This window comes from Chrysemys picta, chromosome 3, assembly GCF_011386835.1.
Source record: "Chrysemys picta bellii isolate R12L10 chromosome 3, ASM1138683v2, whole genome shotgun sequence".
Lineage (NCBI taxonomy): Eukaryota > Metazoa > Chordata > Testudines > Emydidae > Chrysemys > Chrysemys picta.
Genome location: NC_088793.1, coordinates 133,891,425 through 133,903,800, shown reverse-complemented (window position 1 = coordinate 133,903,800; position 12,376 = coordinate 133,891,425). Strand labels below are relative to the sequence as shown.

General features: G+C 43.7%; 1 protein-coding gene across 2 annotated transcripts in view; it reads right to left on the bottom strand.

The window, feature by feature from the left end:
- The window catches only part of TBCE (tubulin folding cofactor E), a 135,756-nt gene that overhangs the window by 29,583 nt on the left and 93,797 nt on the right, over window positions 1-12,376 (bottom strand). For both annotated transcript variants that reach the window (XM_024106491.2, XM_005291192.4), the window contains 2 exons: window positions 4,765-4,953; window positions 1,240-1,328 (listed from right to left, as the gene is read on the bottom strand). In XM_024106491.2, coding sequence (XP_023962259.1) covers window positions 1,240-1,328; window positions 4,765-4,953 — 278 coding nt within the window. The remainder of the gene's footprint in view (window positions 1-1,239; window positions 1,329-4,764; window positions 4,954-12,376) is intronic.

Here is a 12,376-nt window from a genome sequence, read left to right as displayed (position 1 = left end):
CCTGCGCCCCCGGCCGGGCACTTCTCCTCCCCGGCTCCAGCTGCTCTGCTCCTCCCCTGACTCTTCGGCTCTGTTTAAGAGCCGAGCTGCCCGAGCGCTACCGGCTTCGGGCAGCCCCCTTGCCACCGGACCCTGCGCCGCCAGAGCAGAGCAGCTGGAGCCCGGGAGGAGAAGTGCCCGGCCGGCGGCTCGGGGTCTGGAGGCAAGAGGGCTGCCCGAAGCCGGAGCTCTCAGCCAGCTCAGCTCTTAAACAGAGCCGAAGAGTCAGGGGAGGAGCAGAGCAGCTGGAGCCCGGGAGGGGAAGTGCCCGGCCAGTATTTTTCCTGGACATGTTCGGCTTTTTGGCAATTCCCCCCCGGACGGGGGTTTGATTACCAAAAAGCCGGACATGTCCGGGAAAAACCGGACATATGGTAACCCTACCCAACAATCTTTTATTCATCAAACTTTTTTGAAACTTTGCACTTTTAGAGAGAGGCAAGGGATTGATTCTGTGTATACAAACTTGCAGAGGGACAATAGGGTTGAGGTCTGTTATTTCTCACCTCTATATATTATTTATTTAAAAACATTTTTGCTGTTAACAAGCATGTTATCTCTGGAGACACAAATCCACAGTTTGAGAACTGAAAAACTAAGCGCCTCTGATGGAGCTTCTAGACTGAGCACTGAGTCCCATTGGGTAGATAGAAAGATTAACCTAAATCTATAGAGAAGCTCCTGGAACCCTATAAGATTGGGTCCCTAATCCATGAACAATTGGAACTCATTTACAAAATTTTTAACATTACATGAATATATTGGCTCATACTATAGGATTAGAATTTATAATCCTATTCCATGATGAGATATCTTTGAGCTATAATGTATCAATTAAAATGATCTTTAGATGGGTTTTTCCTCAAACAAATCCGATTTAAATAAAAAATCGGATTTTAATTTTTTTTTTAAATCATTGATTTTTATCCACCCTGTAGTTAACTGAACTGATATTTTAAAAAACCCTACTTGTGCCCATTATAATGGAATTTCTACCATTCAAAAGCAGGTATAGTTAGAGGACAGACTGAATTAAGCTCCTAAATTTAATAAAAATGAACTAAACTGATTTGAAAATAACCTCTGAAAATATGTAAGTTTAATCCCTTAATGTCTGCAGAGTACACCTGAAATGCTTAAAGCGTGTGTTTGATTTATGTAAATAGTAGCACATAATAAAACGCCTTTAGAAAAGGATACTAGGACACGTTCTGCTGATTTCCTCTTTCTGACCAGCATGGCTCACTGCACATTCTCTCACTGAGATGTCTAACAATTTGTTCAGTTGACTACATGAAAAAAATACTGAACGTTAATTTGTATACCAAACAGAGAAAAACAGCACAGATTATATATTGTATAAAAGCACCCAGATATTAAATCTAAACACTATGCATTTCAGATCCTTTTTACAATTACTACTATACAAACACTATATTACTAGATAGTGGTATCATCTTCATCTAAATCATAGAAATGCTCTCATGAAATACCCTTCAACAACATTACAAAACAGTTTGTAAAAAGCAGCAAAGAAAATGACCCTATCAGATTTAAACCACACAGAGTAATTCAAGTAGGCAAAATTTAGTAACCTAATGTGGAATTTGGGACATCCAGGCTCTTACAGAAAGTGCTACAGGAATTTTAATAATTATAAATGATCAGTACCTTTGGTTTTAAGTCTCTTCTGGGAAAAAAAAAAAAGGTATTTTCAACTGTTCAGTAGCCCATAATGACATTTGTGGGCAGGGGGGCTAGGGGAGAGGGAGAATTGATTCAGTATCAGCTTACAGGAGAAGAGTGCCATCTACAGAATCAAGGCCACCCAACTGCTGCAGGAGCTCCACAGAGACACCAGCATACGTGCAGCCTGTTCCATACACCACCCTGATTATCAACAAATAACTAATTTCCTCCTCCTCTTTCCCAGATAGAAGAATGAGAGCCACTTAGAATAGGTGAAGACAATTCCTCATTACTGGTACTGTGGGCTTTCGACCCTTGATTTTTTTATTCACAGAATATAGTCACCACCGAGCTGAGTTGATACCGACATTAAAACACTAACAAATCATACATCATACAACAATCATAAAACATTAAATTTATTTTAAAGGGAACCATTATGTTAATGTGTATGACAAATGCTAATCTCTTGCTAAACTACATTCCCTTTTCTTTAGCCCCCGAAATTGCTGTCATTACCTCTTGTTGTGTGAAGTCAGACTGAGCACCTAGGAACTGGGATCATGTCTGATTAGTCTATAAAATGTAATGCAAATTGTGGTGCTATATTAATAAGTTTCTTGGATATCTCTCAACCAAGTACAATCCTGCTTAGTTTTTGAAATCTGACAAGATCACAGCTTGAGGTGGTATACTAATATGAACTAGAAACCTCACCAATTAAGGTACATATTCTCCATCTGATGCAAAATATAACTCATTACACCTGAGAGGAGCACTAAAAATTGAAAATTGTCACACCTTTATGTATCAAAAAGCTTTTAGAGTAATTATGGCCCAATTTATGTAAAAATAAACTGCAATTTTAAATATAAGGTTCTTTACTTTTGTCAGCCTGCATAAGGCTACTGGCAAGAGATGCACAATACATGCGTATAGTAAAGATGTTAGGGGGAAAGATGTTTTGGATGCATAACTTTAAAAAGTAACATTGTCAAGATAGCCATTAAAAGAAATTCCTGGCCTGTGTTACTACATCTTGTATTAACTAAACATGAAGAGCTTTACAAATCTGATTTACTGTTCATCATGGATTTTTTTGGCATTTAATTCAACTGGAACAGTGAAACTAACGAGTTTCAGCTTCTGTCTCCAGATCATTTCACTTTCTGGTTTTTATACTCCCTAGCACAGGGGCGGGCAAACTTTTTGGCCCGAGGGCCGCATCAGGTTTCATAAATTGTATGGAGGGCCGGTTAGGGGAGGGGGTCATGGCCTGGCCCCCACCTCCTATCTGCCCCCGCCCTGGAACTCCTACCCCATCCAACCCTCCTTGTTCCCTGACAGCCCCTCTGGGACCCCTGACCCATCCACATACCCCTACTCCCTATCCCCTGACTGCACCCAGACCCTGCTGCCCATCCAACCCCTCCTCTCATTCCTGACAGGCCCCCCGGGGCCCCTGCCCCATCCAACCACCCCTTCTCCCTGTCCCCTGACTGACCCCGGAACTCCTGCCCCAACTGCCCCCTGCCGCCCCATCCAACCCCCCCTCCTTCCTGACTGCCCCCTAGGATTCCTGCCCCCATTCAACCCCCCATTTCCGCCCCGACCATCATCCACACCCCCGCCCCCTGACCACCACCCCAAACTCCCCTGCCCTCTATCCAACCCCCCCACTCCCTGCCCCTTACCATGCTGCCTGGAGCACTGGTGGCTGGCGGCACTACAGCTGCGCTGCCCGGTTGGAGACAGGCCATGCTACCACCACCACGCAGCACAGAGCACTCGGTGAGGCCGGGCTCTGCAGCTGCGCTGCCCCAGGAGCTCACAGCCCCGCCGCTCAGAGCATTGTGCCGGCGGTGAAGCAAGTGAGTGGAGGCTGTGGGGCAGGGGGAACAGCAGGGGAGGGGCTGGGGGCTAGCTTCCCGGGCCAGGAGCTCGAGGGCCAGGCAGGATGGTCCCACGGGCCGGATGTGGCCTGCGGGCCGTAGTTTGCCCACCCCTGCCCTAGCACAATGTTGTTGAGTTTGAGTTCACAATGCTAGACAAATGTTTAAATCCCCCCGCCAAAGAAAAAGTTTCAGCAAAAAACAAGAGATAAATGTTTATTTAAAAGATTGCTCTCATAAGTTTTTAAAAAATATATGCCCAAAAGCTATGCTATATGCTCCAGTCTTCCAATCCCCGGAGTCTGTGAATATCTAATACAGAATCATGGTTATAATTCCCAGACAAAAACCTCTGTTAAAATACAGTTAATGCTGAGAAGGCACATCAGTAATTCAGCATAAAATATGTCACAGGCATATCAACTCAGAAAATTCACAGTTAAGGTTAAACTTAATCCCCTATCCCCAAACATGTTAAAACTATGGAAATACACAATTAGGTCACCCAATCCAATTTTAACTGTTTGCACTGTCACAGACCTTTCAAGTTCCCAAATAGTAAAAACGCCCTAACATTTTATGCACAAGCTACATGTGGATTATTATTTCTAGGTTTAACGATCAATTCCCCCCCCCATTTTTCTCCATAATGGAAAGTTTCTCCTTTGGCAGAAACCTTAACTCAACACAATAGTGTTTGTGGACCCAGACTGGATTAAATTTTCAGTTATGAAAAATTACAGGAGGAAAATATTAATCCTACAAATTATTCAAATGCTGCCTATGCACAAGACTTCAGTGAGTTAACTTTTTGGAAAGTTTGATGAGTCTGTTATATTGTTACGGAGACACTTAAAAGGCAAAAAATGTCTGACACTAGGTGCTATACATCTTAAAAGGGCTCATTTTTAATTAATTTTAATTCCTAAACTAATTAACAGATTCATTTGTAAATTCTCAGGAAAAAAAATCTGTACTCAAAGTGTAAGTGTTTTATTTTTGAGGAGACTACACAAGTTTTCATATATAACAAAGAAGCTGAATTCATGATTTAAAGGACAAAACTCCACTCAGCCTTAAATATGGAGTCAATATCAATACCTGTAGAATACAACTCAGATTTATATATATAAATTACACTTGCCTTTGTTGTTCTATAATAGAATCAAAACCAACAAGTTCCACAGTCTTCTTTCCAATGACTAATGCATTCTCTTTCTCACATTCAACATCTTGCTCATCATTCAATCCATAGCGGTTCTTTACTGCAGTAAGAAAATCCACACCAAAATTTGCCTTGTTTGGGCGGATAAAGGATCCTCCTGTAGGGTGACTGGAAGGGTGGGAAGAGAGAGAACGTGTAGCAAAAGAGGAAATACAAAACAGCAGTCAGACTTCTGGTAATAATTTCCTGTTCTCAGGGCACTTTTTAAATTATTTGTACTTTGAGTAACATTAGAAAAAATATGGAATTCTCATTCTACTACTGGTGTGGAATTATGCAGTTGTGAAGTATTCGGCAGCACATGCACCCCTTACTGCAATCAACAGAAGTCAGTATAATCTCCAACTCCCCCCAGTAGATGTTATTAGCAGCACTTGTACCAATGTAATGAGATTATAACACATGAAAACTAAATTCTTCGTAACTCCACTCCTTAAAAAAATCTGAATTTCTAGAAAAGCAGAAAAATGTATCCACAGCAATGGGTTATTTCTGGGTATTGTTAAAATTAAAGTACCTGTTTTAAAAGAATCGTAACTAAAAATATCATCCATCTCAGGTAAGTGTAAAATGATCATATTAACAATTGTCAGGGCTTTGTGTATTCCACAGATAGCTGTAGTATTTCTTGCTATAATATCGTGCCCCAGAACCAAAGACAACAGTCATCTACCTGTACAGTAGCTGCTGTTCTTTGAGATATGGGTGCAAATGTATACTCCACTCAGCTGTGCATGCACCCAGTGCACCAAAGACAGAGAACTTTGCTTATCAGTACCCGTAGGTGCACCATTCGCACCCTCTGGCCCTGTAGCCCCTCCCCTGGCTATTAAAGAACAATGCCACCCCAATCCCCCTGAGTTCCTTTATACTGAACATCAAGAATTGAGACTCCAATGCAGAGAGGAGAGAAGGTGGGTCACGGAATACACATCTGCTTCCACATCTCAAAGAACAACAGTTACTGTACAGGTAGGTAACCATCTTTTCTTCAAGTGGTTGCAGATATGTATTCCGCTCAGGTGACTCATAAGCAGTATCAGTAGGAAGGGGTCGGAGACTACTTGAAGAACGACCACAGAACTGCCTTTCCAAAATTTGCACCTAATCTAAATGCAGTCATAATAGCATAATGCGTGGTAGAAGTATGTATATAAGACCATGTAGCAGCTCTGCAAAATGTCCAATATTGAAACGTCACTGAAAAATGCAACTGAGATGCTTGGGACCCTGCTGAATGAACTCAAACTTTGTGAGGTGGTGGCAAAGCTATCCCATACACTGTTATAACACAGGAGGTTATCCACCTGGAAATCATTTGTACAGAGAATACTTGACCCTTCAGCGGATCTGCAAAGGAAACGAAAAAGGCTCAGTTCTTTCAAAATAAAACACCGAGCATAGTCTCATACCCAAGGAATGAAGACGCTGTTCGTCTGCATTTGAATGAGGCTTGGGAAAAAAATACATTTAAATATATATATTATCTGGTTAAGATGAAACGGACACCATTTTATAGAAAAACTTGGAATGAGCCCTCAAGGCCACCCTTTCTTTGAAAAACGTGGCATACAGAGGGTCTGCCATTAGGGCTCACCGCTCACTAACTTCTTGTGGAAGTTATGTCACTGTTTTGATAAAGGAGTTGCTAAGGGCTCAAGTGGAGGACTGCTGAGGACAGCCAACACAGAATTATGACGCCACTGAGGAATCACTTTCTTCACCAGTGGAAAGAGACTAATGATCCTTCTCAGAAATCTGACTACCATGCATTTCAAGAAAACTGAATTCCCTTGGACTGGAAGCAAACACCAAAATCATCAACAAGTGGGCTCTCAATGACCTGAAAGATCAGAAGACTGACGGTGTAACAGGTATTCAAAAATGTCCTGAATTCGGGCATGTATTGATTGAACTCCTCAGGCTAGGAATAAAATTGAAAAACTTTTGTACTTAGCTGAATAGGAAGCCCTAGTAGAGGGCTTCCTACTATTAAGGAAAACCTGTCAAACAGCTTTGAAACAGTGTTCCTCCTTCCTTACCTAATCAAGCAGCATCCATGCTGTGGGGTGCAGACTGTTCAGTACTGGATGCAAAATCTGACTGTGGTACTGAATCAGTAAATCAGGACAGCAAGGAAGAGAAATGGTCAGATGAACAGAAAGACTGAGGAGTCTGAAAACAAGCACTGTCTTGGACAAGCTGTTGCAATGACAATCAGTCTGACATGATACATCCCCAGCTTGAGCATCACCTGAGGAACAACTGGAATATCGGGACGGGAGGACATACATCAGCACCCATCTCCAGTTCAAATGAAACGCATCAGTTAAGGAACGGCGACTGAGACGCCCTCCATAGCAAAACTTACGTCACTTCTAGTTGTCCTTCATTGCAAACATGTCAATGGACCTCAGCACATTACTCTTCAGAGACCACTCAAAATTCTGGAAGAAATTCCTGCCAAGATAATCAGCTAAGTAATTCTGGGACCCTGGTAAACAAGCTGCTGTGGGAATGATAGTCTCTTCAATGCAAAACCGCCAAAACTTTTATCACCTCCTGACAAAACCAGATTGAGCAGGGTACCTCTCTGCTTGTTCACACAATAAACTATGGTGGTGGTGGTGGTGGTGGTGTCTGAGAGTACATGAATCACTGTGACCTTGATATTTGCTCAAAATGCCCTGCTTGTATTGTAAACAGCTCAAAGGTCCAGGATATTGATATGAAGCAATACTCCCTGCTCGCTCCACAAACCTTGAACATTTAATCCCCCTAGATGAGCTCCCCAACATATTGTGTAAGCATCAGCAACTATGGTCCCAGATTGATGACGACGAAGCAAAGGGGACCCCTTTGGAAACACTGACCTGATCTGTCCGCCACTCTAGGAAGCCCAGGATGGGCAATGGTATCTGCATCAAACTGTCCAGCAACTAACAACTTGGGAGATATATCAGTTTCAACTAATCGTGAAAAGGACAAACACGTAATCTTGGATAAGTGCATGCAGCCATATGACCTAACTTCTGGCCCATAGTTGAAGGGTGAGAGCAGACACATACACAGGTAACAAAATTATCCATTTGGTAGAAATGCCCTCAACTCAGAGTCTAGTAGGGCCCTAATGAATTCAGTGTTGTTGTTTTTTGAATTAGTACTGTTCACTTTGCCTTGTTCAAAACCAGACCCAGATGATCAAGACGACAGTGTGAACTGGACATGCAAGGACTTTTTCTCTAGAGTTGCCCCTCACTTTACCAACCATCCAGGTATGGAAAGGGATGAATTACGTTTTTTCTGAGGTACGCTGTCACTACAACCATGCATTTGGTAAAACTGCACAGAGCCGAGAACAGGCCAAAGAGGAGCACAGTGTACTGAGAGTGCTGACCTGCCACAAGTCTCAGAAATCTCCTGTGGCTCAGAAAAAGTCATCACATAGAAATAAATGTCCTAAACATCCAGGGCAGCAAATCAGTCATGATTCAATACAAAAGAACAGAAGCTAGAGTGTCCATGAAAAATTTCATGTATTTGCTATACTTTTTGAGACTGTGGGGATGAAGAATAGGTCTCATTCCTATATAGGCCTTGAGGACCAGGAAATACCAGGAAGAGAATCCTTTTCCTTGATGCTGCAGGGGAATCTTCTCTATAGCTCCCAAAGGACACAGAGTCTGAACCTGTGTTTAGAGAGAGGTCCCTAAAGAGGGATGGGGTTGGGCCATGGGAAGGGGTGGGGAATGCACAGAAATTGGATAGCATAACCCCATTTTATGGTGGTTGAGGACCCTTTTTTCCATGGTTACTGTGTCCCAAGAACTGTAAAGGTAAGACAGCCTATCCGTGAACTGAGAGAATGGGGAGATCACAACTGGAATGGTATCCTAGATATGCAACTTAAAATGGCTGCTTGCTCAATGTTGGATGAGAGCGGGCTTACTAGTTAAAACTGGACTCAGAAGGCCTCCTTCTCTACGACCCTACTTGGAGAAGTCTTGCTGCAAAATAGGGAAGGATGACTACCAGAAAAGCCGCTGCAAGTTGTATTGCTGCAGTTCTGTTTATCTTCATAATGAACCCTTGGGGGTTTATACCCCAGCTCCAAATGAACGTAACGTAGCACACGAGTCCTTAAAAGGATGTAAAGTCTCACCAGTTTTCTCAGAAAAAACAAAAATCAACCATCAAAAGGCAAGTCTTCTATGCTCTGCTGAACCTCTGGAGTGATGCCAGAATTCTGAAACCATAAGGCCCGTCTTGTAGTCATAGCTGATGCCATAATTCTGAAGGAAGCATCTGCCATGTCCAGAGCTGACTGCAATGATATTTTGGCTACCAGATGGCCCTCCTCAATGACTGTCTTAAAGTCTCCTGGCAATTTAATCAGTGAATTTGGACATAGCATCCCAATCGATGAAGTCGAACAGTGCCTGATGATCTGCAATGCCCATCTGTAACAACTAGGTTGAGAGTATTTTTCTCACATCAAATCCAGCCTTTTTGACTCCAGGTCTTTAGCTGTGGACTTGTACTTCCCCTGCTATGATCTATCATTTACTGCCAATGCAACAAGAGGGTTAGGGCTGGATGGGAATAGAAAAACTCAAAATCCTGCATAGGGACAAAATATCGTTTATCAGTCCACTTTGCTGTAAGAGGTAACGAAGCTGGGGTATTCCACAAGGACTTTAAAGGCTCCAAAAGAACTTACTTTATTGGGAAAGCTACCTTCCCCGGAGGTGAGGCTTGGAGAATAGCCAACAACTTATGTGTATTCTCATGCACAAATTCTGCCTGAATACTCAAGGCAGAAGCCATATACTTCAGGACACACTGGTACGATTTAAAAATCCTCAGGCACAGGGAAGAAGAATCTGGTACCGTGGAGTCATCTGGTGAAGAGGACGACGAAGAACAAGTGCTCTCTCAGGAGCCTCCACTGGCCCCACTTCCATGTGGAAGGGGTTCACGGTGAGCTGGCATAGTAGGAATGACCTCACACTGTGTCTTTTCCTGAACAAGGTCGAAGAATGGGATCTTGCAGACTGATGAACATCCCAAGGAGACCACTGGGAATAAGGGTATGGCATTGGTGGCCAGTAGGTATGAACAAGGAACCCCCATCCCTACACCATGGGAAAGATGCTGATCTCAGTACCAATGGTGATTCGAGGATCTCGAGGACTTCCAAGAGTGTTGTCTCAAACATGAGGGAGAGGGGGAAGATGTCCCTAAAATCTCTCTCGACGAGCCCAGGAAGTCACCTGATTGTAGCTGAGAAGCCTTGCCCCCGACAGAGCAAGCAAGCAAAAAACAAACAAACAACCTCATCTGAAAACCAATATGGAGATGGCACCAGTACTAAAAGATGCATCACACTTCCACTTGGCACCAGAGTAGACAGACTGGTACCGAAGCCAGGGCCAGCACTGATCTCAATGATGAGGTCTGCGCTAAAGGCACTGTTGGTACTGAAAATAGTGTCTGTGTCAATGGACCCCTCAATACCCTCAACTCTGCAGTCTGAACCTTAGGCAGTGCAGAATACGGTTATGAAGAACAACACTAGTCTGCAACAAGAGCAGGCAATGCCAACAATATGGCAAAATAAGCAGCAGCCATGGCAGCTGAATGCTCCTGAATTAATCATGAATGGAGAGACAGAAGGTCTGATGCCACCTGGTATGCCAATGGCATAGAAAGAGTCAGTACTGATGCAGACAAAGTCAGTACTGACAGTCTATACTGGACTCAACAAACAACCCATTGTTGGTACCAGAGTCAATGGTACAGTGTCCAGCTGATCTCAGCACAGTACTGGGGAGCAGTTAAATGGCCCAGTTCCTTCCCACATACCCGAGGAATCATGATGCCAGTCAGCACACTCCTCTTAGATGAGGAGGCATTGCTCCGAGTCCTGGAACGGCATCGGTTTGTCTTGTGAGCTTTCTTCCTCGAAGGACCAACGGAAGGAGAGCAATCCCTCTTCCTCTCGAGGAAATATCAAACCTAGGGCTTGGAGCAACTCCTCATGTCAGCTCCAAAGGGCTCCGTGGGACTATCTGTGCAAGTCCCCAGTGTCAAAGCAATTCCCCCTGGCCTGCTCCAGAAAGTGCTGCTTGAGGCACAAGTTACTCATCACCTTTATTCTCTTCTTGAATGATTTGCAGATGGAGCACCTTTCCTTAATGTCTCCTGTCCCAGGCACAATAAGCACCAACTGCAGGGTTCGCTACTTGGTACAGCCACCCCACACAGCAGGCTGTGTTTAAAATCTGGTGAGGGCACACCACCAGTCTAAAAGCTGCTGCTGACTACTACTTATTAGCAAAAACTTAAAGATACTATTAAACTAACTATATACAACAACTCCAGAAACAATGGATAAAAAGAAGCATGATGTACACACCACACAGAACACTCTGACTCAAGCCGTGGGTGGTGAGAATGAACTGAGGGGGGTTGGTATGGTGCTGTCCTTAAATAGTCTGGAGAGGGGCAATGGGGCCAGAGACTCGAGTGCTGTCCCTATAGTTATTGCTAAGTAAAGTTCTCTGGCTTTTGTGCACTGGGCACACGTGCACCTGAGTGGAATACACATTTGCAACCACTCCAAGAACTTTCTTTATAAAGAAAAACTATCGTTTCTGGCCCTCAGGGGTATGAAGAAAACTTTAAAAATATTAACTGACATTATAACAATGCAGTGTTGTCTGCCTGTCTCTACAAATAGCCTGAATGAGCAGTATGAATTGCCTTCATTGTATTGGTATGCTAACTTTGAAACCTAATTATAATTAAATGTTAACATTAAATGCTGATAATTTTAGCAAAAACATCCCAACTCATAGACTCATAAATTTTAAGGTCAGAAGGGACCATTATGATCTTCTAGTCTGACCTCCTGCACAACGCAGGCCACAGAATCTCACCCACCCGCTCCTGTAACAAACCCCTGATCTATGTCTGAGCTACTGAAGTCCTCAACTCTTAAGCCTTGGCTACACTTACCCGCTAGTTCGGCGGCTGGCAATCGAACTTCTGGGTTCGACTTATCGCGTCTAGTCTGGACGCGATAAGTCGAACCCGGAAGTGCTCGCCGTCGACTGTGGTACTCCAGCTCGGCGAGAGGAGTACCGCGGAGTCGACGGGAGAGCCTGCCTGCCGAGTGTGGACCAAGGTAAGTTCGAACTAAGGTACTTCGACTTCAGCTACGAAGTTGCGTACCTTAGTTCGAATTAGGGGGGTAGTGTAGACCAAGCCATAGTTTAAAGACTTCAAGGTGCAGAGAATCCTCCAGCAAGTGATCCGTGCCTCACGCTGCAGAGGAAGGCAAAAACCTCCCAGGGCTCTCCCAATCTACCCTGGAGGAAAATTCCTTCCCGATCCCAAATATAGTGATCAGCTAAACCCTGAGCATGTGGGCAAGACTCACCAGCCAGACACCCACGAAAGAATTCTCTGTAGTAACTCAGATCCCACCATCTAGTATCCCATCACAGACCATTGGGCATTTTTACTG